A 27818-nucleotide genomic window follows, 5' to 3' on the forward strand; every position below is an offset into this window, starting at 1 on the left:
CCTTCATGTATAATAATTTCATTTGATTCTACGGTTGTACCAAACGAAATTCAAAGGTTTGAGTAAGAATTCTTCTAAATCGCATTTTACACTGACATCAATTTTGATTCTGTTAGAATTAATATAAAATGATTGTAGTTAAATGGTGATCGTAGAGTAATATATTGCATTAATAATCTTATAATCACACGAAAATGTGGTATAATCAACTGTATCAACACATATTACTTAGAAATGGCAAAAGCCCATTTCCTAGTAACTGTAACTGTTTGTTACCAGCAAGACGAAGCGAATTGATATTACAAATCAAATATACACTAGTTTAGAATATTGATTATTCCATCGAATGGAACTATTCGTATTGCACTGTACGGTTTGGAATTAAATACAAAACAATTCCTATTCACTCATTCCTCGTTTTCAAGAATATAAGGGTCGGCCTCCGCCAAATCAACCACTTGTTTTTTTTTTACCCTTTCGGATTTGTTCCATAATTGGTTATATGGTAGTACTACTTAAAGGTACTCTCTGTGAATTTTTTCAGATGTTTTAATTTACTCGTCTCGGAAACGGTTTTTTTTAAACCCGTATATCATGGAAGATTGAAGTTGGACAAAAAAAAAACTTTAACGCAAGAAAGTTTTGTTTTCACGTGAACTATTCAATGCAATATATGCAATACTTTTGATGCCATCAGAAAGGCTATTTTCAGCAACAAAAAGAATAAAAAAAAATTGAAATTACTCTCTTTCTTTCAATACGACACCTTTGATTTCACTGTAAATTTTATAGGGTATTTGGCAGTGTATTGGGAACGTACAAGACAATTAGCATCTTTCTCATGAACCATTTAATGCTATTATCGGAATAATTTATTCGCATCACATTCTTGCCAATCTTTGCATTAAATAGTTCATGGAAAAAAGGAACTCGGGTGTACCGTAATTCACCTTTCTCGATAAAAGATTCTTTCTGCTAGGTAAGAATTCCGGTTCCACGATGCCAATTTTTTTTCTACGTTCCCAACCCACTGCCAAATACCCTGTGAAATTCACAGCGAAATCAAAGTTGTCGCATTTAAGGAAAAAAATTAATTTTCATTTTTATTTGCTGAAAATAGCTATAGTTCAAAGAATAGTTCATGTAAGAAAAAAACTTTTTTGTATTAAAGTTTTTTTTTCCGACTTCAATCTTCCATGATATATGGGTTTAAAAAAAAACCATTTCCGAAAACGAGTAAATTAAAAAATCCGAAAAAATGCACAGAGAGTACTTTTAAGTAATACTATTATACAAACCAATAATGGAACAGATCCGAGGGGATAAAAAAAAAAATAAGTGGCTGAGTTGTCCCGTAAACTATTCAAATCTTTGATACATCAGGATTGGAAACGTATCGTTATGAATTGTTCCGAATCCCGTTTTTCTATTAATTTTGATCTTCTGGGTTTAGTTTTCCTAGAATTGTTGCAACAGCATCCAATTATCCGAAAAGTATATCGCAATATGACGTCGCATTGGGCGATCAGCTAATCCTTTCATTTTCAATATCATTGTTAGCTAAATCGTACAGATCTGAAATAATGGAAAACTCGGTGTAAGTGGATACACTTTTATTTTGTTACATTGACTTAATTAATAAAAAATGATGTACAGTCATTGTTGATATTGATGAAGTTATTGTCCAGTTGTGCCGCCAGACGGCATATCTCGCTAGTTCCGATCCCAATAATAAACATTCCGAAGTAATTACGGGTGCAAGGATGTAAAGCATATCTAATACTGACCCTTGCCCCCCCATAAGGCAAGGCTTCGGTTCTGTTTGCTTGTTTAAAGCGATCTCTAAGGGGTTTCCATCCCGGTTACTGACTCTCCAACCGACCTGAAGGCCTTCTTTCTTTCCTTGTTAACGGCGGTGCGCTTTGTTGGGATTTGCATCTCCTTTTTAGGGCTTATTCGGCAATCCCACGCGCGAACGTGCCGTCAGGGATTAAGAGTCGAGTTCAATTGGGCTCGACACGCTCTCCAAACTAGCCTTAAAAGTTGCATAATTTACCAGCCAGACCCTTGAATACATTCAGCACTGCGTGAGAGGTTTTGTCACCTTTCAGGCTACTTTCGGAATCAAAATATACATTATATACGGTCTCGAGTCTAGGTGGAGCTTACAATTAGTAGAGATTCGTTAAAATGTGACACGGCATTATGCTTGCGTCACTGTTTCTTATGAATTTCAATTATTTTACAAAAACCCATAGCGGAGGCGGCTGTAAAATTTGTAAATTTTATTCTATGTAACGAGGACTTTGAAGCAAATAATTAATTAGGTATACAAATTAATATCTTACGTATTGAAAATGATTTATATCGGAAAATGAAGTTGAATACTCGATTTAATGAGAAATATTTATAATACTCACGGTGAATAGAGCGAAGTTTATAATTAATAAAAAAAGAACGAGAATTTATTATTATATTCATTTCTCATAATCATGTATAATACAAAAGTTTGACTGTGGAAAATTGTCGTGATGGATGTCTGAAAGGGAAAAAAATCCGATGATCATGTTGTTTGAATGCCCCATTAATACACGATGTTCCGGATTGCGCAGCATTGAGGCTATGGATGTATATTTGTAAACCACCGATTCGCGTATAACTCGGCGCGTATTATTAAAACAGTATACACAAATATGAGAACGAAGGCATGAATCTTCAACGACGGATTGCATGCTCAGTCTAAACTTGAGAGTGTCGAAATAAAAGAAGAAGAAGAAGAAAAAAAAAATGATTAATCGAAGGTTTAGAAACTATGTATAAATTCACTGAAGTTGAATGGAACTGAAACGATGTCTTACGAGTATTGCCTTAAAAATCCGAGTAATCATTAATTTTTAAGAACGATTCACTTTTCAATATTTTTTTCCATATTCCAAAATGAATCGTCTATTCAATTTCAACAAATTTTGCGTTATTTCATTCGTAACCGACAATTCTATGATGAATTATTAAATTTCGTACAAGGTTCCCGGTCCGTTGCCCAAATATTGTACGGAAAATCGTAACGGTTTGCGTTAATAAAATTATGACTGATAAACAAGAACATTAACGTAATTGAAAATTTGATCGAACGTCAATTAATTAATGACCGACATTGTTAGAGTGGATGAATAGAAATCAAAGAAAAAAAAAAAAAAACGATCTCGTAACCTGTTCGATGTTATCAGTACCTTCTTTATTTGAATCAGAGATTCGAAGTTTTTTTACTCTTGATAAAATTCGATTCAATAACTCTGAATTAATTATTATTCTATTGGATAAATTCCTCGGCTCGACTGTACGACAAATCAATCTTTAATATCACGTGAAATGAAGAAATGAAATAAATGAGAGAAGAAGAGAACAAATGGTGAAAAGTTGGGAAAAAGAAGGGCGGGGGGGGGGGGGGAGGGAAAAAGGCAGGACCGGTTGCAACGTATCACGTTGCGTTGGCGATGGTGCTCGCCGTGGAGGAGGAAACTTGCGGGTATGCGGACCACGTCAAGAAACACAAACATTTCCCATCTCTATGTCTCCGCCGCTTTATTATTCTAGACTATCCCCGAACAGCCTCCATCTGTGCCCATACCGTCCCTACGTCAGCGGCAGCGTATGGTCCTCCACCTTGTACATAAGCATGTACAACACTGTACATACATAGTAAAGGAAAAAAAGATTAGAACGTAGTGAAAACAGATTCATCTTGATCCCCGCGGATTCGAAGTTCACGAGAAAGCTGATCGTGTGATGCAAAAATGAACGTCAAGCAATTGTTTTATATTATTATTTTTATTTATTTATTTTTTTTTTTGTACAATTTGTATACAAATTTGGCTTCTTTCGATTTTTTTTTCTTTTTCTTTTTCTCAAGAAACTGATCCCGTGATGCAAAAATGAAACCGAATCAATGAATTTGTTTTTTCGAACAATTTTTACAAAAATTTGGTTTGACTTTCAATTTTTGTTTTCGTATTTCAATTGCAACGCAAATTCGAATCGATCCAATCAGTTGAACACGATTACGTTCCTGTTGTTCCTATTTGATTCTCTTGTGGAGATTTTAATTTAGCTGGAATGAAGCCTTAACACGTTCTGAACAGTTCAATTTTCATCCCTTATTCGATTCTCCGTGAATACTGCAACGATTCGAATTCATGTGAATCCGTGGCTAGTATTGATGCTTTTATAGTTTTCTATTGAATTCACTTTGTGCTTTAAAATTCAAATTACCATAACCCTAGTTTAATCCTCAAAAAAAGATATTTCGTACGTTTAGAAAATTTGCTATATAATTCTTCAAACACTTTGAATTACACTATAGTTATAATTACCTCATTCTAAAAACTTTAACTGAAACAATACCTGGCGATATACATATAATTTAGTTAGGCATCCAGGCTATTGTTTTTAATTGTAATTTCGGGATCGAGAAAACGGTTTCAAAGGGATATAAATTTTCTACTACTTCGAATCATTTTTCATTCGTCCAGTCTATTGTTTTCAATTGTAATTTTGGGATCGAGAAAATGGTTTTAGATGGATACAAATTTTCTATTAGTCCGAATCATTTTTCATTCATTCGGTAAACAATAACGAGAGTCGAAGCGATCCAAGCCGCGTTTCTTCTTTCTTGTTGCATGATAATGACCCAAGGATCTGCTGTAGCGTATTCTCGAGATGTTTGTTCATTTCGTTTTCTTTTTGTCTGCTTCTCGGCAGTTTATTATCAATAGTCATTATTGAAATCACATAAATACTTGTGGCTTGATGATTTATTTATTTGCATTTCAAGACTTCGCCTACCAAATCGTTATTCAGGATCCAAAGCATGGGCGTGGCCAGAGCAAGATGGCGCTGTTCTGGTCGATCAGCTGATCGATACAGCGTCAGTTTTATCAAAATTGCGCAAATACTGTGGCATGTAAAACTCTGCGCAAGCGATTAAGCTTTTACTTCGTAACATTGCACTTGCAAATAGTGAAATACAGTTGAAAAAACTACTTCTATAATTAAATACGGTGTAGATTTCCTGGAACAGTGAGAAACATGACACCGACCACGGTCTAATTATGTCTGTAATAACCGAGTAATCTCTATTCGTTGATGATTCGTGTAATAATTTTACCGTCGTTTGATAACAGCAGTCGGGATAAAAACTGCCAGATTTATAATGGACGTAAAAGTTAAGAGCAGCGGGGAGGTAAAGGGTGGATAGAATTGTACGGAATCCTTTTGTTATTCGCTCTTTAATTTAAAAGACGAGTAAACACTTCCACCCAAAGAATCCGGCGCTATTCTTGTTGCCAGGTGTAAAGCTGTAGCCCAGTGTAAACATAACCGCCGCACCCTCCGCTTCTCTTCATCGAAACCTGGCCGTGCCGGCATTTGTAATAATAGAGCGCGCGGCGAAAGGCGAAGTGGGCACAGGCCCATCGCGCACGGGGTCAAAGTCTGTTCCGTTGTTTCTTACTCGGGAGGAGAAATGTCGAAAATAACTATGCCGATCAACGAGAGGAGCTAGAACACCCCGAATCAACCATCCACGCTTGCCACCTAACGATTAATCATTCAAGCCGCTAACGATGATCAAGATCCATCGATCATGCTTCGGATTTTCTCGAAAATTTTTTTATTCTCGGTAGAAATGTCTGTCTGTATGTTACTTTGACCGTGCTTTAAACTTCGGATGTGAATTATTAATTCAACAAATTGACAATGACAATGAACATTTTTTTTTTTTTTTTTTAAATAATTTGATGAACAATATTTTATAATTTTTCTTACTTCGTTGGGTTACCTTGTAACTTTTTATAATTACGTACGCCTCGTGGTTTGTCATTTTTGTTAAGATCGGATTTCCGTCTATATTTTTTGCAAACTCTGATTATCTTAAACTCGATTTTGAACACTTTCGTCTCATTAATATGTTCTCAAATATTCGACGGGTTAATTTACAAAAACGTATTAGAGATACTTTTAGAATTGCTATAAAGAAATTGTTCATGAAACTGATTTTTATAATTGAGAAATTTAACTCGGAACTTTCGTCAAGTATTTCTCAAAACACAAGAAAGCGTAGATCTGATGGATTAATTTTAAGAAATATTTGAAAAAAGGTCGTGAAACATTTGGAAAAAATCGTCCCACGTTCTCCAAAATTGGCGTGATCTACGTAGAATTTCGGGAAAGCCAAGTAGAAATTTGGAGCGGAAGCACAGCGACTGACGTAAGGAAAACGATTTTCTACGTCTGCTCGTTGGTTTGTTCACTGAAACAGGTGGAGAATCGGGAACGGAGATAAGCGCTTATCTGTCAAATTGCTGCCAAATTTGCGGGTTGTTTTGCGAAACATTCGCATTTACGAGCCTTTTGCTAAGAAAACAAAGCGGCCCTTGTAAACGTTCGGACAAACGCAACTGCAGAAGAGTTTAATCGCGACCTTCCGGCGCATAACTAACAGAGGATTCGTTTACATCCCCGAACTGTGACTCGGCGCTTTGTAAACACGATTTCTGCATAATTCTGGGTTTATATATATTCATGGGTTTATTTGCAGAGGCTGTATATGATCGATCTCTCTCGTAACATCGTTTTCCGAAAAATAACCCTTGAAAAATATTTACGCGAAACAACAGATGAGTAAATTTATTTTGGAGAAAAAGAGAACAAGCACTTAAAAACCTTGTCGGTTTTGCGGAACACTGGAAACATGCTCAGTTATAGGAGATTTGAGTTAACTTGATCGCATTTGTTGTACCCTTGGAAACGAAAATATCGAAGAGCGAAACCGGAAAGCGTATTTTTTTTTTTTTATTGGTTCCGCGGGGATCAGCAATTTAACTGTTGTCGAATTATTTACGGCCAATGCTACAAAGCGGATAAAAAATTTATGGCCTGGAATAAAAAAAAAAAAAAAAAAACGAAAATACTATCATTATTTCATACATCATATACACAGTTTATTGTTCTGGATTTAGTTTATTTGAAACAATTTATGTTGAAAATCGTTTACGCTACAGAAACCCAAAACTATAATTCACCCCGCCAGTTTTGTCAAAACATGAAACAATGGATTTATAAATTACGGTGTAATGTCGCTGTTTAATCGCCTTCGAATAACTAATTGAATGTAATAAAATATACATTTTGCCAAATACTCATCGGGACGGAAAGTTTTCTTCTCTGTCTCCTTGGAAAATTGTTTGCGGAAAAGGAGAAAAGGTTTTCTCAGAAAGCATTAGTCCCGTTGGTTTATAATTTTGCACGACCATTTTTTGTAACGGTTTCTCACGAATATCTGGCCGATTTTTTGCTAAATATAATAGTTTCTTAATAACAATCGTTCAAAGGTGGTGTGTTCTGATGAAAAATAGAACTATTTCTTACAAGTGTTAACATTTTTACATTTTCAAAATTTCAAAAAAGCTTCCGGCTATTCTGTAGTTTCACTGTCTGGAAGTGCATTTTTTAAATCTATTTATTTTAGATTACCCGAGTTTCTGAAACGACCGCATCGTTTTCGTTGAACTGTAAATACATGTTCTATTGTGTGGAATTGATTACTGGTAAGAAAGAAGACTTCCACTGTATTGATTTTATAGCAAATAGTATTTCGGATGAAATGAATCACCTTAGAGCTAAATAATCGAAAGAATCTACTCGAGATATTAAAGAATTTTTGTACTATTTAAAACGAAACATCGACATCTAAACTTTCGTCTAAAATTCCAGTATTAAACATTTTTCTACTTTCCGAGATATCTTCGTAGCGTAATTCAACAAATACCAACGAAGAGAATACCAGAGCAGATTTTGCTAAAAGCTGGAGGAAAAGACGGACACATCAGGTTTTTTTGGAAAATATACTTCGTAAAACGCAGAATTTACTCTAGAGTAAACATTCTACTCTGGTATTTACGGTAAAAAATATCTTTGACGTTGGTATTTTTTACGAAAAACCACGACGCGTCCCTATTTTCCACCAGCCGTCGGTAAAATCTGTTATTTTTCCTCACCTCGCGGCGAACGTACGATTATTTCGTAATAAAATGATGAAAAAGTACGGACGTTCGGCCGACGAACCTCCTCAGGTTTCAAAAATCAAGCGCTAAAGGGTGATCACCCCGCTTAATGCGTTTGAATATATATTCTCTCATTCCTTACTGTACGCGGGACCGCCCCAAAGTGCGTCCCTAATTCCGGCCGTGGGTGATGAGCGTAATCTGGCACTCGTGGCTACGGACTTAGGGATCAGATGCAGTGGGTGGGCACTAACTTGAGTGGGCAGAAGTAGTGTGAAGAAGGCACGCGTGCGGTCCGCGAGTAAGAGACAGTCAGTCAGTCAGTCAGTCACTCACTCAGTCGGTGAGAAGTGCGACGCGGAGTGGTTAAAACGGAAGTCAGCGAAGAGCTGCCGGGTTGAAATTTGGCGCCCCGGTCTTTCAGGCCCGATTTTTAGCCATGGTCCGAAACTGCGCTGGATTGGAAAGAGCGGTTTGAGTACCTTTTCCGGCTGTCCGGTCGATCGGTCGACCAAGAATGCGCGACGAGGGGTTCGGCTCTTAATGGGGGAATTAGCGAGGCGGTGGTAACAGTTCGAACCCAGCCACCGCTGCTCTGATAATTACGCGAGTGTTTGGTGCCGTGCTTATTGTGCTTGTGCAGGTGCATGTCGTCTCTCACCTTCGACGAGACTCGTTGCTCTCTGCTAGCTTGGCGCTTTCTCGGACGGACGAGATCGCCTCTTCATGGCTCCAAACAGACCCGCCAAGCTCAGGCGGGCCTTGAAGCAACCGGACTTTAAACCAGGTACGCCGAAAACAATCAGGTCTGATCGTAAGTTGAACAGAGACGCGATCATCGGAGACAAACTAATCGCGTTGCAAATCTAAGCGGTTCTGAGTCGAGAAGAAATCGTCTTGATTGAAACCACGATCATCGAAATACGTTGACTGGTTCTCGAGATATCGGTAGTTTGGTATGTTTTTTGTTTTTTTTATTTTGTTATTCGGATGACTTGAAAAGTACTTGAACAATCGCGTGAAATTTTCGTATCAATTCTGTGTCAAGAAAAGCCGCGTCGATTGAGACCAAAATTACTGAAATCCGTTAACTTTGATCACACACACACACACACCGATTTTCGGGCTGTTTTAGAAAATAACTTTACGATCTTCCGATGTTTGAAAACAATGCAGGTAACTGTTGTACCGGCAGTTGTTATTTTGTCAGTAGAATCTGTAGCAATTGTAGTGAAATCTGATCGAAATGCCGTACGACAAATGTGTCCGTGTCAAGAAAATTAGTAAACTTTTCAAGAGACGAGAATTGTTCGCATTTCCGCGATTATAAAACGAATTTTCGGGAACAAGTCGGGTTGAAGGTACTCGGTGAACCGCATTGAACTGCGGAAAAAGAAGTTGAAAAAAGGTGCTCAGTCCGGAGAAAAATATTCGCGAAAATCGATCTGTACGTGAAAACAGCCCGAGCTGCAAGCTTCGTTGTAAAATTTACTACGGAGTGCCAATAAAGTTGGTAGTATGAAATGATTGGAGTATGAAAATCTGAAAAACGATAAGATTAGTGGAACTAATAAATAATCGTGGGTTAAATGTTAGTTGAAACAAGGCTGATATAAAAGCTGTACAAAACATGGTATTCAATCATCGAAACGGAATTATTGCGACGTGTAAAAAATTTTTACAACTATTTCAAGTTTATGTTCGGGCAGTTTTGATACGTGATTGGCACTCTCACGGTACGAACATGGAGGATCACTGGGTTTTAAAGTTTTGTTAACATACGTTCTTTGGCGTAGCAGACACACAGCCGGAAATATTGAAAGCATTTAGATAAAGAATAAAAACGATAAATTTTCAGAAAATTAGACAGCAGACAGTTTCCTGATACGCCGCTTCAATCAATGACAGTTGTAAATTTTAGTTCAATTTTGTTTAATCGTACTAGAAAATATTCCTGCCACCACGCCTGTCACAGCATTTGTCAAGTTTTCTCACGTAAAATCTAGAATCGATTATTTTCGTGTGATCATGGATCGTCAAAATCACGAGCTACGTCATCGTGGCGTTGTTCTTTTTTTTTCAAACGTTCTTTTTCTCGTCTCTTCCCATTCTCGAACATCCATGCCTTTATCTCTTCTCTTTTTCACCATAATCATTGCGAAAAAAAAGTTTCTTTACCGTCATCTTAACTCTTCTTCATCGCACGGCATTTATCTGAAGTATGTGAAACCAAAATGACAGTTCGTACGGTATTTTCAACCAATTCAGCGGTTGAAATGCGATCAAATTTTCGCTGTGAACACTGTGAAAAGTTGTCCGAATCGCGACTGTCGATAACGAATTACGTAATCTCAGTGAAATTATTCTGAAATATTGAAATTTCAGATCTTACAGCAAGGTTTCGACTTCTGAATTTTGGCTACGTAGCAGTCTTCGAAAAAAATATAGGCTATAATAAAAAATTGGTGGACTACAATTTTCAATTCCGTACCGAGAGTGAAATTACAGAATTACGTAGAATGCTTGTGCGTATTTAAGTTATTTACATGCTTGCGTTCATATCGGGGTAAACAATGCTCCGACTTTACGCCGTTATCTGACAGAATTGTTTTTCACTTTCGGTAAATCCACTTTGTATCTATAGACAACAGCATCAGGGTATCAGATGAACCCGACAATTTACCATAGAAAAATTTTGTAACAGTATTTTTCTACATATTCGTTCATCTCATATTAATTTTTTTTTTTTGAAAAAGGTCTGTTCTAATCATCCGAATAATTCTCAGCTTTTTAAAAAATCAACTGAATCAAATGTCGACGATTTTATTTAAGGAGTGTAAAAAAAATACCGACAGTTGAAATCGACCGCAGGCTTTTTCCGAATTACTCGGAACTTCATGCGAGGAGGAAACACTATTTGACAAAATATTTATCCTTGTTAATATTGCAAACAAGACTGAACGGAGTTCATATTAAAGTTCGATAAGCGAGCTTCTAATCTCTCGCGTGGCACGCAGTGCCAAGTTATACACGAGTAAGTAATCTAATTGTTTACGTAACTTACGTATACATGCACATGACCGTTATTAGGTAATTAACTTCATCGAAAGGAAGTTAGTCACTTCGTGAGCTTTCATATTCCTCGCTTATTTACCGTCAACCGATAATATATACATATATAGAACTACATAAATAGCGAAGGAATTAAGTATTATAATTTAAGTGCTGCGCGAATGTCCACAATTTATAATGAAAACTACATTTGTACCGTTACAGTATAATGTTACGAATATTCTTCGTACTGTGTAAAAAAAAAAACGACAAATGTGTTACCGATAACTATTTAGGTAATTTATAGTAATCGATACTACATTTTCCTACTGATTGCGACACTGAATCCGTTTGCTCAAGTCGCCGCATTCTTTTTCTTTTAAAGTAAATTAAGCCTCAGTGTTATTTATTGCGCGATTTCGTTTGTAAGGAACATTACTTTCATGCTCTCATATGAAAAACTTGCCATATTATAGCAAATAAAAAATTCTCGCTGAAGCATATCCTTTGAGTACAATTTTCAAATATCGTTCTCGGAATTCCAAGTTTACCTTTATAAAGAACATGGCAAAGATTTCATGCTTTCTTTCAAGACTGTTAGCACTCAGACACATTCAATAATCCGGACATGGTCCTAGAACCATTTTGTAGAGAATTAAATTCAGCTAAGAAATTCATTATTATCTTGTGTCCAGAATCTTTTTTTTTTTTTTTTATTTAATGCTGAAATACGATAATAGTTCGGACATTTTTTTCTTTATATCAGCGACTTAATTCGAACTCTTCGTCAATTACAACGGGTCGTCGTCTGCTCCAGCGTCCAGCTCACTGCACCTGCCTAAATTCGTTAGATTTTGACATCAGTTGTGAATTTAATGGGTGATGTTGTTACAGGATGACAGTAGTTTCATCTTCTCGAAATTTAGTTCGTTTAATACTGGACGGTGAAAAAAGTGGTACACATTCATGAAATTTATTTCATCCATTTATCTATCAGAGAAATTATCAATAAGAGATTAGATATCGATTTTTCATATCAAATCATCCATGCAAAGTGGTAAAAAATTCAGTAGATTCGTTCGATTTCACTTTGCGATCACTTATTTTGGTATCGTTGAATTCCGAATCATTGAAGATTTCACTGACGTTGATTTCGATCAACTAAATATTAGTATTGAATTGACTATCGCGAAAAAATTCTGTACAAACGAATTTAAAAAAAAAAATAGTTTAACACACAAGTTACAAGCCGTAATAAAATGAAATACAGTGAATATTACTAGATTTCATATCGTTTTAAAGCTATTTAAAATGAATAATCGATATCCTCAGTCGATATCTACCCCATTGTTTATAATTCCAGTGTTCGTTGATAAATTGAAATTCATCATCGCTTAGGAATAATATATTAATTTAATGAGTACTCAATGGACTACTTCGTAATAAGATCAACAAAAAGTGTTTATTTCCAACTATAAATATACAAAATACAACAAAAATGCACGTGTTGAACAAAATTGATGATAAATATCTAATGACGAAAAAAAGAAACCAAAAGAGGTCAAAATGCGAATCGCGTTAATTGAGTCAAGTTTTGCTTAAAGTGTCTTTTCGCGATATTGAGAAAAAAATTGAAACCCGCTACTTGCAATGAAAAAAGATCGTTAGGAAACTTAAGAAAATTATAAAATCGACTTGTTTCTCCAATTTTCGTTGATCATGGCTCATTCATTTCGTGTATTGATGGTCTACAAATCCCCCGAAAATAATTTTTAAGTAATGTTAATTTGTGCAGAAATAAGGTCTAAAATATAAAAAATTATGCACAACTCATTAGACCCAAAGAAAATCATGATAGAATGTTTGGAAATTTTTTCCGCGTTAATACGAGATCATTTCAAGTAGATTCACCTCAATTGAATTAAGTCAAAGATGCCGAAGCTCCGTTGATGAGCAAATTTTGATGACTGATGAGTTGTTTCTATCTTTGAAAAACAATGTATTGTAAGTCTAGAAATGAATTATTAACACGAATTAAAATCTGAAACCCAGTCTTTCCGTGTTTTTTTTTTTGTTTTTAGCTGTTTTGAATCACCTCAGATCTAAATAACGAGTTCAAATAATCACGAAAATATTAAACCGCATCCATCACGTATTTTTCGTCAATTTTTTATCGTAGAAGCATCGTCGAACGTCATCATCATTGCGTAACCATTTGGAGCCAAACATAATTGTAATAATATCTCACCGATCCTGATAACCCCGATAAATATATAACAGGATTGCGGGGACTCCCAAAAATTGTATGACAAACAATTTAACCCGCGAGCAGAAAAATGAGAAGAGAAAATTCGTATCAAGTTGGTTCAAAAAAAAAAAAAATAACCCATCAGTTTTCTTGTGTTTTAATGACAAACATTACAGAAATCGATCGGATCTGTGAATTTGTCGAAAAAACAAGTAGGGGAAAATAGATTAATCAACGCAAAATAAGTAATTAAAATGATGAAAGTTGCGGACAAATCGCTCTCAATATTCCCACGATTTTGAATCAATGAGAAGATTGTAAAAAATTATTAATCTATCTATATTTACTGGTTGCAGCGATATTTATTGCGATCGTGTAAAACGGGAAAGTTTCGGTTCGTACGAGCCGTTTTCTAAATTAGAATCTTCCCCCCTCTCCCCCGATTTTTGAACCGTTAATTACGACGGATCCCGAGCACAGCGTGGGGCGCAAAAAATGGTGGAAAGCTGGCGCTGCAGGATAACGAACGTATACGATAATGGAGGGTAACTATTTTTTGCCCAATTTTTCAGGCCTTAGAACGTTTGATAGTTGCTGCTGCTGTAGCTCCGACAGTCTGGGAAGCTTGGAGATGATAGGTATACACACGAATAACTGATATCTCAAACTTATCTTAATTCAGCCGCGGTAGTTAAAAGTCGAGAGATCCGAGGGCTCACAAGACTTAATGCCGAGGAAGTCAATTAGTTTTGATTTCGTTCATAACAATGCGGAACAGTATTTCTTTTTTTTTTTTTTTTTTCTACTGACGCGTTCCCTTGAAAAGTAATAACTTCTTAAAGTTACTTTTTTAAAAAGACCCGGGTTGAGATTCTGTTGTTTCACCGTTCACATTTCCCCCACCATCCAAGCATTCTGATTGGTTAGCAAAGTTTCGTCAACCCTGCTCGATAATTGCAACTCGTATAGTTTATTAAGCGTAGCCAACCTCGTAAAAATTTTACCAGCATGGCGATTCTTAATCCGTGAGAGGTTATGTTTGACTGTCAATTGTCAACAGGTCGATTCCAGGGAATTTTTTCTTTTCAGCGAAGGCTCTCGGCTTAGGCTGAGAGAATCAATGTTAGCCAATCAAAGTCCGGTAAGTTGAAGCGTTCGCGCTACGAGCAGATCCTTTCATGAAAATCTCTCGGTATGAATTACTAGGAATTTTGTAGAAATATTTTGATTTTTATGTAGAAAATTAATCTCGCCGTATTGTTATGAAAAAGACTTGATATCGCTTAAAAATAGCCATATTGACGATCCTTTCATCCGATATAAAACATCAAATATATTCTTGAAACAATTATAATGTAAAACCAAAATAAAAGTATAATGCTAAAATGTTTACCAGATCTTGCTCGACTGATTTACGCATTTCTAAGTGGTAACTTCCGATTGTTATTCTTTCTATTTCTTTTGTCGAAATTGTTGCTTTTTTCGATTGTTGGTGAATTTTTTAAGCTACGGGTGCGAGTGCAAGGATTTCTTTTCATTTGATAAACAGAAGTCGAAGAGTCTACTAGCAACAAAATAGAAGGGTGAATTCAGCTGGAATAGATAAAATGTATAGAAAGGTTAATGAACATGAATTATAAAGTTATAGTATAAAATCGTTAATACATATTGAAATACGCGAGCATAAACATTTCTCACCCGACGACAAATGAACGGTTTTTTGAGTAAGACGCGACAAGATTGAAATTCGAATCATTAATAATAAATATAACGACTAATATGCCCGTAACGAAGTTTGGCCTATAATTAACGAAAAAATCAATTCAAGACTTGAGGGCAATTTTTGACGACAAAAAAAAAAAAAAGAAAAAAAAGAAACGAAATCAATAAGTAAATTGGAGCCGTCATAATAAAAAGAAAAAATAATGTTCCCACTTCAAAAATGACAGTGATTTTTATGCGATACAATAATTTTCAAATATTATCTTCATCAATCCATATCTCAAGACGAGACAAAATCGCATCTCGACATTTTTCAACATCTCACTTCTTACTCGAATTTATACATTAGTTTGAAAAGTTCGAATAGTAAATTTTCGAAAAATTTACAAGGCTAGAAGAAATGGAAACGAAGATTTTATCGAGATCATGAAACGCGCTTTACGACAGTCAGACTGAAATTAGCAAAACGAAGCTAATCAAATATAATCGACTTTGAAATTTTATCTTATCGAAAAAACAATGCCCCCTTAGAACACTTTTGCTCGAGGATATTAAGGATAAAAATGGTAAAAGAAAAAAAAAAAGCACGGCTTTCGAAATCAGCTAATCGTCGATATTCGTGCACTGGCCAACGGTGGTTCGTTATAAGGACAAGGGGCAGCACAGAGCACGGTGTCATTGCCGTAGGCCGAAGCACACGTGCGCAAAAAGTGAACGCAGAGAGGAGAAAGCCCGTCGAGTTGTGCCGTCGGTGCAGCATCGGAGATGGCTGACCGCGGAGATAACGCCTTGACCCGTTACGAGTTCGGAGCACCATATGAATAGCTTCTCTGTCCCAAGATACCCCTTCGCGTCGACCTCGGCTGGATTCAAATATGCGGCCCTGCCGGCCTCAACCCCAACCCAAGGCCCAAACCGTCGGGCCCCACGGATAACGCCTTTATTCCGTCCTACGAAAGACGATATTAAAAATCGGAGACGCCGTTTTTGGCCCGTTGATAATTTACTGGACCGTGAATTTTAACCAGAAGCAGACATTGTCAATCATTTTTTGGGCAATTATTTTTGAGAAAATATTTCTCAACAATGGTCCGACAAACATTTTTTTTTTTTTAATCCCGTGTAATCTTATTAATTTTAAGTTATTGAGACTCAACTTTTGTAATGATTTCATCGATGAATTTTCAGGTTTTTTTGGCACATTGTTCGACGAATTTTAGAGAAGTAACAATTTTTGTACTAAACAAATAAACCTTCTGAACATATTAGAACAATTTCAATTTCTTGATTGGAATTCTGAAATTTTTTAACCACGTCTCTCGATCGATTTTCTTTATATTTTATAAAAAAAAAATACGCCGGCGTAGTTAAAATTCGTTTCGGACAATCTGTTGTTATATTGTACGAATATTACAATTTTTAACCTTCTTAAGCTTGTTCATTAATTCAAAAAATGTTAATTTAATTACTAATTTGAGCTATTTTTTCCAGCTCTTATCTTATGATTTTTTTCATTTGGCTAATTTTTTTCACACTACGTAGGAACGAATCGTTTTTCGGAGATGTAAGTAGTCTAGTTTATGCGCCGATGAAATTATTCTCTCTCGGCGATTTTTTCCAGTCACTAACATAGTTCAGAATTTGTTAAAAGATTTATTACTCGGATAACTTCGGATAACGAAAATTCGTGTTCTCCTTTTTTTCTCTCGTTAAAACGAAGTTAACTTTCTCTGACACATTTTAGATTGGTAGGTACAAAAAAAAAATATATATATATACATATATGTACGTAAGAAAATGAGAAAGATAAGAAAAACGATACGGAGATTATTTGTTATGTTTTATTGATCACTTATCGACCTGTGTTAACAAATCGTTACATCTCCACACATATCCCAGATGGCGATAAAAAGCGCAAAGTTTGCAGCGTGAAAAAAATGAGTACGACGTATAATCGATTAAAATATGCAGTCAAATTTTTTATTATTTATTAACCACCTAACTGGATATGCTTAATTTTGGATTTTTCAGAATAATTGAAAACGAACGCGGTAATTCTGATAATTATTTAAACACCGAAAATTTGGTCGGAAAACTGACGTCTCGCTTATTCAAATATTTCCCGTCAAATGAAATGAAATTCCTATCTGTATTCTAATACCGTCGGAGTATCGCATTGCTTGTTTTGGTAGGCCCCTTGTAAACAACCGTTCCGTTACTAATTTAGGTCGTTGTATTATTATATAAGATAAAGTATTCAAATATGTTGAACGAGAAACGATCGTTATTCCTTGATCTCCGATAGCCGGACGGTCAAAGATTCATATCTAAAAATTTTTTTCACCGAGAACAGAGTTCAATTATTTTTGAAACCGAATAAGATTTATTTTTTGATAAAATTGTGTCGTCCTACATTCTTTTCTTTTCTTTCTATTTATTTCTGCTTGTATAAAAGAGCATTCATGATTTTTCTTTGAACTTCGTTTCATGAATTTTTTTAAAATTTGTCTCAACTTTGCACTGATTTTCAAAAAATTTGAGCACAACATTGAATCGGATGATATCCAAATTGAAAAATAATGCCATGGTACTGTGTATAAGCTGTTTCTGTATTCAGATAAAAATAAACTATTTCACTACAGTCACAAAGTTTTTACCTGATTCCAAGAGGCATTTTTGAGTATATTGAAAAAAATGCTAAACATCAATTTCACGCATCGATTCACGAGGATAGCAACGCTTATTTTACTCGGAAAACTAATTACAATGCATAAATTTAAAATAAATCTTGTGGGTTATTTAGGAGAGACTTCTTTTTCTTCGCCTTTCGTCTTTTTTTGCTTACTAATGTTCTAATATATTGTTCAATCCCATCAAAATTTCATTCTTGTCGGTTATCGTTTCTTCAAACTTGCGATTAAGCGAACGTCGTAAAATTCGGTTGATGAAACTTGCCAATTCCGCACACGTGCGCAGTTTCGTCCAGGACTATGGCGCAGGATTTCCCCTCCGGAACACGGAATGACCCCGGAGAGGTCGGAGCAGACGAACCCGTTCAAACGCCTAATTACTCCTCGGTTAACAGTCGGCGCTCTGTTCAACGCCGCCCTGCGCCATGAGGCCTCGATCTTGATTAATTCTGACCGGCTCCGCTCCGCGGAGTTGGAATAAATACGGAGTGTAACGTGTCTCACATTTACACAGACGGAAGAATATTCCCAGTCCCCTAAACTGCTCTAATTTTTACCCAGTAGACACGAATAAATACGATTCCGAAATACGTTTCTCAAGTTCGGTGCCGGCTAAAGCAATATGGCGTTGCCTGGGTGAACAGCTGATCGTTTTAGTCTCGGTTTTAGCTGAAAGCAAGGGATATTATATGTAGCATTAGGAAATAGCAACGGATTTAAAGCAGTGCAAGCTCCGCGCCATCAGTTACGTTTTTCTTTTGTTACAATAGTCAGTAAAGAACGAAATGAGCGCCAAAAAATTACTTATGTAAGTAAATACGGCACTGGATAAAGCAATATGGCGTTGCCTGGGTGAACAGCTGATCGTTTTAGTCTCGGTTTTAGCTGAACAGCGCGAATAGCAAGGGATGTAGAGCGGTGCAATCTCCGTGCAATCAGTTACGCTTTTATTTTGTCACGTTGAGTCAGCAAGGAGCGAAATTAGCGCCAAGAAACGACTTATATAATTAACCTTTACTGCACGGAATTTTTCACTGCATATTATTTTGATACTGCATTGAGGCAGAGAAATAAATTTATGCTTCAATAATTTTTTCCAATAGATCAGCGAGCTTGAAGCATATAATATAAGTATGTTATTGAATAGAATTTAATTGAAATCAGTAAATCTCGCTTCCAATTGATTAAATTATGCGCTACTTCGTTGAAATAATAAGTAAAATGGCTACGAGTCGATTCAAGTTTTTTTAAATTATATTAAACTCGACGATTATGAAGTATCAAAAAATCTGGTTTATCGTGTTTTTTGGATTTCTTTTTCTCGCCCTGTACGGTGGGCTTTCAAAATATGTTTTCCGTTCTTTGAACATAATTTATGCAGCTAAAAGAACCGGAATTCAAATTTCCAGGTCCCATCGTCACCGCGGGCCTTCCGCTTGAGCAATCTGAAGATTCAACGATAAGGTGGCAGCAGGCAGCAATCGCATTGAACAGAACGATTATAAACTGCCATGGAAATCCTCAAATTTGTGGGCCGGAAGCGGCTTGCAAAAATTTCGGGAACGATACAGCGATCTGTATTTGTCCTCACGATTCTTCGATACCAACCGCTGCCCTGACATGCCCGCGTATAACGGGTAAGTATAAGGCATTCCATGGTGAAATCAACCAGACTGTGGCTCTGACGGTTCCAGATTTTTGTTTGATAAATTATTACTTTCGTGCACTCTTTATTCCAAGAACTGTTAAAACCTTTATAAAAAGACATTTTTAAAACATATTATTTCACATATTAAGTATTCAAGCTACCTGAAAAACAAGGTAATGCTTGATTTTTAGAATAAATTTACAAAGACTACGTCGTGTAAAACGATAATTTTAAAGTCAAAACGAAAGTCGGATTCCTTTTTTTCCGATTTTTCCAAGAGAAATTTCAATTATTCATCTCAAAAATTTGCAGATAAATATTCATAACATTATTCTGTCGTGTATTGTTCTTTAATTTTGAGAAATCCTGGGAAAAACGACCGTAGAACGAAAAAAAACATCCAATTTGAATCGTTGCGATAAGAAAAAGTTGAATGCTTTTGGAAATTTTCTTTTTCTTTAAACCGAAATCTCACTTCAATTATGGTTTAAAAATTCTAATATTACATGGTTGAATTTGTCTACATTTCCTGGAAATCAAATCATTATCATTTTTGAGATAGGTCAAGTAATTTGTGAAAAAAAACAAAAAAAAAAAAAAAAAATGTCAAAGGAATGAAAAAAAAATCTGTAATTCTTGAAGCGATGTCTATCACATAAGAAAAGAAAACACATTCACCATGGGGTCACAGGCTGGGTGATTTGACATGGAATGATTTATATACTTATGAGTAATGTGAACGCTGCTGCGTTGGTTGGGAGTCGAATTTTTACTCGAATCTCGGTAATCGTGATTTGCATTGCAGTTCCGATGGAGCCGATGCCAATTCACAACATCATACCTCCGAATGGAAACATAACGAACAGCACAACCGAGCTGCCAGACAAGAAAGAGGTTTGTCTGCTTTTCATATTACTGTGAAATTTCCGAAATAATTAACAATGCGTGAATTTTTCTATTTCCGCGATCAGAAATCAAACCTACTATCGAAATTTGAGACGATTCTATCCGTTTGTTTACTGAATAAACAAGAAATCGGGATGAGATTGCTCGGTCGGTAAGAGTAGGACTGGTACGTGGCATTAAGGGAGTGTATGATGCATTCCGCGCTGTGTCTCATGCGTATAAATCTGAATATTTCTGTTTCTAATAATTACTGTTCGTATTCTTTGAGTTTGAAAATAATGAGATGCGAGAACAAACTGCCAAATTGTCAAACGAAAATATAAGTGTCTTCTTGATTTTGGTGTAGAACGAAATGAAAAAATTGTGATAATTTAGCATGCGAATTTTTATATATGACTTTACATTTACCATGGATTCGTTGAAGGTGCCCACTACTGCTCAAGTGGGACCGAGCCACCAACGAAAGCTACCTGAAATTATCGGTGGTACTGCCACTCTTCTCATCCTGATCGGGCTGATTATTCTTGCTAGGTATTGCCAGCGGCGGCGGGCATACACGTCTAAATGCAGCCGAACTTCTTTGAACGTGAGTATCAAACGTAGAAATCTAAATGGGTATACACAGGAGTAAAAAAAAATCTCTCTTGATGAACAAAACATCGTGGTGATCATACATGGGAAAAGGAAATTACTGTGGCTACTTTTTTGTTGAATTAATTGACGTTTCGTCGGAGCAAAAAACATTTCTTTCGTCGTGCTTTATCGACATGTTGAAAAAAGAGAAATGTTTTGAATTTAATAAGCATGGTGACAAAGTATAGCCAAAGATATGTTTTGTTAAGAATCGAAAATCGATATTTTTTTTTTTTGTTATTTTTATTACGAGATAGCCGTGCATTTGGTAATTGTGAAATTATTGTATTCGTGGTAGATAATTTGACAAATACCGAATGTAAGACTATTGGAAATTAATAATATTGACAAAATGTATCGGTTTTCGACTAACCAACCTCCTAATTATTTTAAATAACTTTGAATCATGACTTGACATCACAATTTGAAGTTACTTCGAGCACCTTTTTTTCAAATCGATTCAAATAACTTGAAAAAAGTCTGGGGATTTTCTTTAAGTGTGATATTTCAAGGCAAATTAATTATTTTTAGCCAACCATAGTTTCGAACATGAAAAATAAAAATTCATAAAACAACCAAGTACCGGAAAATGGATAATTCTACAAAAAAAAAAAAATCATGAATTTTGCAATTCTCAAGACACAGATATCGATGAAAAAAATATGAAGATTACCGCGTGATGAAAAAAGCTGTTTATTTAAGTGCGTGAGGTAAACTTTTTGGAAAAACAATGAATTATCGATTTGTACGATATTTCATTATTTACCTTTGATCCAACCAGATTATTTCGGATGTTTCTCATACGGAATTTACGGTGAACACGCCATCGGGTAATTTTGACCCCGTTGCGGGGCGTAAGGGTTAAATAACAAGAACATTTCTTTCGGCACATTTGATCGCCATGTTTGGTAAAGTCAACAAATTTTTTCGCCGCACACGTTGGGAGAGGTTCGATTTTTTCACAGGATCAAAGACAGCTGCACGTCACAGTTTCTTTCAGTGTTCAAATCTCTCGTCTAATCAGTGACTAGCTAGTGTTTAAAAACCCTCCGGAAGATCGTTAGCTCAGCTTTCTGTGTACGCGATCATCAACGAAGTAGCGGAACCGGAGGCGTTGGAATTGATTGCCTGGCCGAAGCATAACCCAGTTACAATTTCTAACGATGACAGGCTTTATATATTTACGCTCGTTATACTTCATACAAATATATACATATATATGATATTGCGTCACATCTTCACCTTCATCGTTCATGGATGTACGACAAATTACATTTCAGCTCGTATAAAAATCAAATACTTTAGAATTATACTTGCGTGATTCATTCGTGCTTGATTTACTTCGAGGTATCGAGAACATTAGCAGCATCACATTTTTTCTTTCTTCAACTATGCGCAGCGTCGTTTTCAACTATCGCGTTACTAGTTAATTTCCTTCGTACTTTTTTATTCTGATATTAATAATCTATCTAGATCAAATCGTGTCATTTGATTATTCATAAAGAATCTTTTGAAGAGTAATCTCAGTATTGGAATAATTAGACACGCAGAAATCGAATTAATGTCAAGCTGTTCATAAATCATTTCTGTATAATTTCATCGACATGGAAATATACATATTTATATGATTATTTCTGCAAAATTTTGTGGAATAACACGGGAAATACTGTGGAAAATATTTTCATAGATTTCACAAAATGAAACAAGAAAAAGATTAATGAATTTCGTTGATTATTCAGATTCTAGCCCAAAATGTTTTGAATTTTTTTCAAATCAAAATATCCGGGGAACGGTTTTTATTTGAACCAGTTTGCGTCGTTTGTTCAAGAAAACATCGAAAAACTTTGAATTAAGACTGAAAAAAGTAAAAAATTATGTGCGTGTGTGTGTGTGTGTATGTGTTTTTTTTTAATTTTACCGTCAATTTCTGCGAAAATGTTTGACAATGTTCTGAAAAATCTCTATTATCTAAACACGCAAAGTGTAGTATTTCAATAATTTTTTTGAAATAGTTTCCGCAAATATTATTGGAGTATACAGGATTTTTTTCAGAGATTTTCAAAGTCTCTTAGTGTTGACAATTGTCCAGTAATTTCCGAGAAAATAATCTAGAAATCATAAGACCAACGTATGATTAATTAATTTTGCGCTTTTTATGAACGATAACTATTAATCAAATCCAATGACGTGAATTTATAAAACTATTGCGATTTATGTGTATACTAAAACAGGATCTTATTGCCTGAGATAAGATGGTCAAGGAGTGTTTGCGCACAAATTACGAATATATCCGTAACGGTGGGATTGAGTGAAAATAATTACACTCGTAGAAAATGTGATCAAGTGTGAAAATGAAACAAAGTGAAAATAGAATTTTTTTTTCGACTCATCTTGTTTAAATCACTGTTACAGCCGTCTCCGATGAATCTGAAGAAGGGATTCCTTCTCCCCAACAAATATATACCAAACACACAATACTCAACTTACGGATCCCCGGAGGTTCCTATACTTCGTCGTGACTGCGTTTTGTTCCTGCAAGATATAGGAGAGGGTTGTTTCGGCAAGGTTTACAAAGGTGAGCGTTGATTTAGTCTTTCGATAAATTTCTTCACTTTTAATTGTATTTTCATTTGTATAGAATGGGCATATTGATTACTTTTCAAATTTGTAACTCACACGAGTAGATATATCAAATACTTTTAAAAATTGTACTCGAACTGATATTAATTACAACTCAAGGACCCGAAATATATGTATATTTTGTGTTTTACACAGTTATAAATAAAAATATAATGCTTATTTCACTTGGGTTTATAACTACAAAATTCCAATTCGTACAAATGAATTTTGCAATTCATTTCGCGTTGATTAACACATACCTACGTATAATTTGTGATTAAAATGTAACCGATTACAAATTGTAATTAAACAGTTCACAGTACTTGTTTTGCAGATAGAGGAAATTTTGCTTTTTTCCGTAAAATAAATTTTCAAAAATCTACTTATAGATCATGTCTAATATTGTTCTAACAGGTCAACTTCGTCGTGGCGATGCGACTGAAACGGTGGCAGTCAAAGTCCTGAAAGATTCAGCTTCCTGCGAGGCTGAAGAGGACTTTATGCGAGAGGTGGACATAATGTCGTCCTTCCGGCACCGGAATATCCTTTTCCTGATTGGCGTTGTTCTCCGCGATGCGACAAACAGTCCTTGGATGGTTTTCGAATACATGCCTCACGGCGATCTTGCCGAAGTCCTCAGAGCAAACTCGCGACAACTCAGATGCTCCACACCTGGATTACCGCCTTTGACCAGGGTGAGTATCGAGTAACAGTTGAATTGTTGCAGATTTTAAAATAAAGGTCCGGAAATTCCGATTGTTCTATTTCTTTTTTTTTTTTTGTATTCGTGATTCACTGCGCATCTTCACTTGATCCAATGAAATTTTTCATTATAACTTTCATCAAGCAGCGGAAAATTCCTTCGAGACAAATATAAAGACATTTTATTTTGTTGTTTGATCGGAGGAATACGGTATGAGAAATATTTTTCCTAGTCTATACCGATTGTTCCTAGAGATGTTTCACCGAGTCAAAAATGGATATCGTGATCACGTATTTCGTGGTCGTGAGAGATTACTTGAGAAATAAATATTGCTTTGATCGAGTGATTTCTCATGATTTTCAACATTTCACATTATTTCTTAAAATTACAAAGAGATTCCTGTGATTCTAAATTATTTCTCATGATCACCTCGATGATTACTGATGCAGAATTTTATTTTAATATAACTGATTTCGGTGTGATTTCGAAGATTACGAAATCATTTCGAATGACATTGATATCATTTTATTCTTCAACGAATTTGTCCACAAATCGATCAAGTTAGATAGTTTTGATTATGATATTAACAATTTATTTCCTTCTCAATCATAACTTTATGATCTGTAGATTCTGACGATCGTCTGTATCGCATTTCATTTCACCAAGTGACGAGCTAAAAACAAAATCTGCCTTGAAAGATTTGGAGGAAATTCATTTACGAGTAAAGCGAGATCGTTTTTTTTTTATTAAAATCGAACGGTCTACAGGGATTTTCCGTTAAAAATAGTAGAATAATACATTTTCTCTGATATTGTTAATAGCAAAAGCTTCTACAGAAGAAATTCAGTATTTAAAAATTTTATTCCGTATCACAGGAATTCTTATTTAAGTCAGATTTATCTACGTATTAGCTTCTGTTTCACCTATAAAATCTTTCTCATGTTATGTTTGTGATTTGAGACATTTCAGATCAAATGAAAAAATTCAATTTACTCTCCTGAGAAAATCGCAATTTATAATTCGTGTGATTTTGTTCACGAAAACAGGATTCCTTGCTCTGGATATCAACACAAATAGCGGCTGGAATGACGTATTTGTCGTCGCAAAGATTTGTTCACCGAGATCTGGCCTGCCGTAATTGCCTGGTCGGTTCCGACTTGATCGTGAAGATTGCTGACTTTGGAATGTCACGCGACGTCTACACCTGCGACTATTACAAGGTACTTAATATGTCACTGAAAAAACGAAGACGTTTTCCCTCAAACATGAATGACAAATTTTCATATTCTTTTCTCTCTCTCTCTCTCTCTTTCATTGTATATATCAAAACAGATCAACGTAACAGCAACAATGTTTCACGTATTCAATTTAATAATAAACAATCGTTGAAAATACCAAGATAGTCGTGAGAACTGAAACGCGTATTAAATCCCCGCCATTTGTATTCCAACATCAGCAAAGTATGAAAATTCGTGTTTTCTAGATCGTAGTAATATAATAATGGCACGTAAGACAAGAGTATACTGTAGACACTTGATATAACAATGTTACGTATTTTTTAAGTTGTTATTTGTCAACTGAGGTATCGTTTGAAACCTATTAAAAAATCGTAATAATAATTCTTCATCCACAGATAGGCGGATCTCGATTGCTACCCGTTCGTTGGATGGCTCCAGAGAGCGTGATATTTGGCCGATTCACGTTAGAAAGTGACGTCTGGAGTTTCGGCGTTGTTATTTGGGAAGTTTATTCCTTCGGAAAGCAGCCGTATTACGGGCACAACAACGACGAAGTAAAATGTTTTCTTTATTTCTGTGAACGTAACGCGAAGAATCTAATCAGCTATAGATGGAAAAAAATTTTTTTTTATCAACCTTAGAAAACTGACATCTCGTCATGAAAAGATAAAAGACAGCTGTCACTTATTTAGACGATGAACATCTGGAAGTTCAGTACCAAATTCAGGGATTTCTATGGCATAAGCTTGAGAGTAAATCACTCATCATTTCGTGTATGTACCAGATTTCAAGATGACACGTTTCCAAGAGATTTGACATAATTTTTAAGATTCCGGAGACTCAGTCAAGGTATCTTATAATTTCACAAGATTCAAAAGGATTTTTAACGATTTTATAGGAATTAATGAACTTCGCGTGATTCCAAAGTATTAAGAAAAGATTGAGATGTTAAAAATTTCAAAATATTCAAGGGTCTGCGAAACGCCATAAAAAATCCCTGTCACCGGGTGAAAAAAAATGATAGTCACCGATTTTGCTTTCGGAGTAAAAAACAGGCATTAACGATCTGCATTCTCGTTCCGTAGGTGATGAAGCTAATTCTACAGGGAATAATGCTCCTTCCGCCCGAAGACTGTCCGCCATTCATCTGTGACGTCATGCGAGGCTGCTGGAAGACGGAGCCGAAGGATCGGCTCAAGTTCACCGACATTTTGGAAAAGCTGGAACTCGCCCGCGAGAAATCTAGCGACAAGGGTTCGCTGCCTCGCCCTCCTCAAGGACCAGTCGCCATTCGATCGCCGGATGCCCTCGACACCGATGGCTATTTGCTACCGGCGCCGGTGAACAGATGCGAGTATCTTCAGCCACTTCCGCCGCTGCCAAATTGAAGGAAAAGTTAGCTGGAGGATGAAAAAAAATGTGATGCAACTGTGAACGAACACCTGGGTTCAGCAGGCGTTTTCTGCGAAGAGATGACTTGTGACACAGTTTTCGGATCCGGTTGTGAAACATGGCGGCGCGTCGGACGATCAGCTGATCGTTTAGGGTCGATTTCGAGAGTATCGAAGCACGGACAACGCCGTGCAGGCTGTCAGACTATATGTTCGTGACACTGAATCGATGTGGGAAAAAATTTTTGGTGAAAAAAAAGTTTTATATTTAAATATGACGCTATGTGTTTTATGCTACAAGATGGCGCGTTCGGAATTTGGAGAAGACATGTTTTGTGTACTTATTATATCATACGATACCTAATATATTATGTGTTGTGGTGTAAAGTGTCTAAGTGACGAATTCGATTGAGGATATTGAAAAAATTCAACACCTCCGGTATAATTGGGAAGCAGACTCGTGGAGCGTTGACGAAATGAAAAGAAGTACATTATGGACGTTTTCAACGGCAACGTAAGCCGAGTCGACTCTAACAAAAGCAGAGTCTGACATCGATTTTTTTTTCTCAAGACGATTGTTCAAATTCTAAACTAACACGGTCTGATAGGTTTACATATCCGTCTTGTACACTTTGTCTGTTTCAATGTAATTACCACAATTTACTCTTACTTATTTAATTAAAAAAAGATTAATGATATTGTACATAGGTACTATACCGATCTAATCTATTTATGTATACTATGTCCTAAATTCTCGTTCACTTTTAATCAAGCCAAATAGAGATATCAATGTATGTATATATTATGTATAATATTATTTCCTCTATATAAAAAAAATTCTGTACCATAATGTTATTACCAATTCGTGATTAAGATCACCGTGAAAGTAAAGAAAAATAAAAACACAAG

General features: G+C 35.8%; 1 protein-coding gene across 1 annotated transcript; it reads left to right on the top strand.

Annotated features, from left to right (window-relative positions):
- Nucleotides 1-8330: 8330 nt before the first annotated feature.
- LOC124175945 (tyrosine-protein kinase transmembrane receptor Ror-like) lies at nucleotides 8331-27811 on the top strand. Its single transcript, XM_046556623.1, has 9 exons — nucleotides 8331-8847; nucleotides 19181-19408; nucleotides 20225-20313; nucleotides 20750-20911; nucleotides 23371-23533; nucleotides 23992-24272; nucleotides 25327-25500; nucleotides 25914-26072; nucleotides 26604-27811. The coding sequence occupies exons 1-9, from the start codon at nucleotides 8787-8789 to the stop codon at nucleotides 26904-26906; spliced, it is 1620 nt and encodes a 539-aa protein (XP_046412579.1). The 5' UTR covers nucleotides 8331-8786; the 3' UTR covers nucleotides 26907-27811.
- Nucleotides 27812-27818: the final 7 nt, after the last annotated feature.

Source organism: Neodiprion fabricii, chromosome 2, assembly GCF_021155785.1.
Source record: "Neodiprion fabricii isolate iyNeoFabr1 chromosome 2, iyNeoFabr1.1, whole genome shotgun sequence".
In the NCBI taxonomy this organism is placed as follows: Eukaryota; Metazoa; Arthropoda; class Insecta; order Hymenoptera; family Diprionidae; genus Neodiprion; species Neodiprion fabricii.

Coding starts and splice junctions, on each gene's coding strand:
- LOC124175945 (XM_046556623.1), top strand. CDS start 8,787: ATGGCTCCAAACAGACCCGCCAAGCTCAGGCGGGCCTTGAAGCAACCG. Junction 24,273..25,326: donor GATTACCGCCTTTGACCAGG/GTGAGTATCGAG, acceptor TCACGAAAACAG/GATTCCTTGCTCTGGATATC. Junction 25,501..25,913: donor ACACCTGCGACTATTACAAG/GTACTTAATATG, acceptor CTTCATCCACAG/ATAGGCGGATCTCGATTGCT.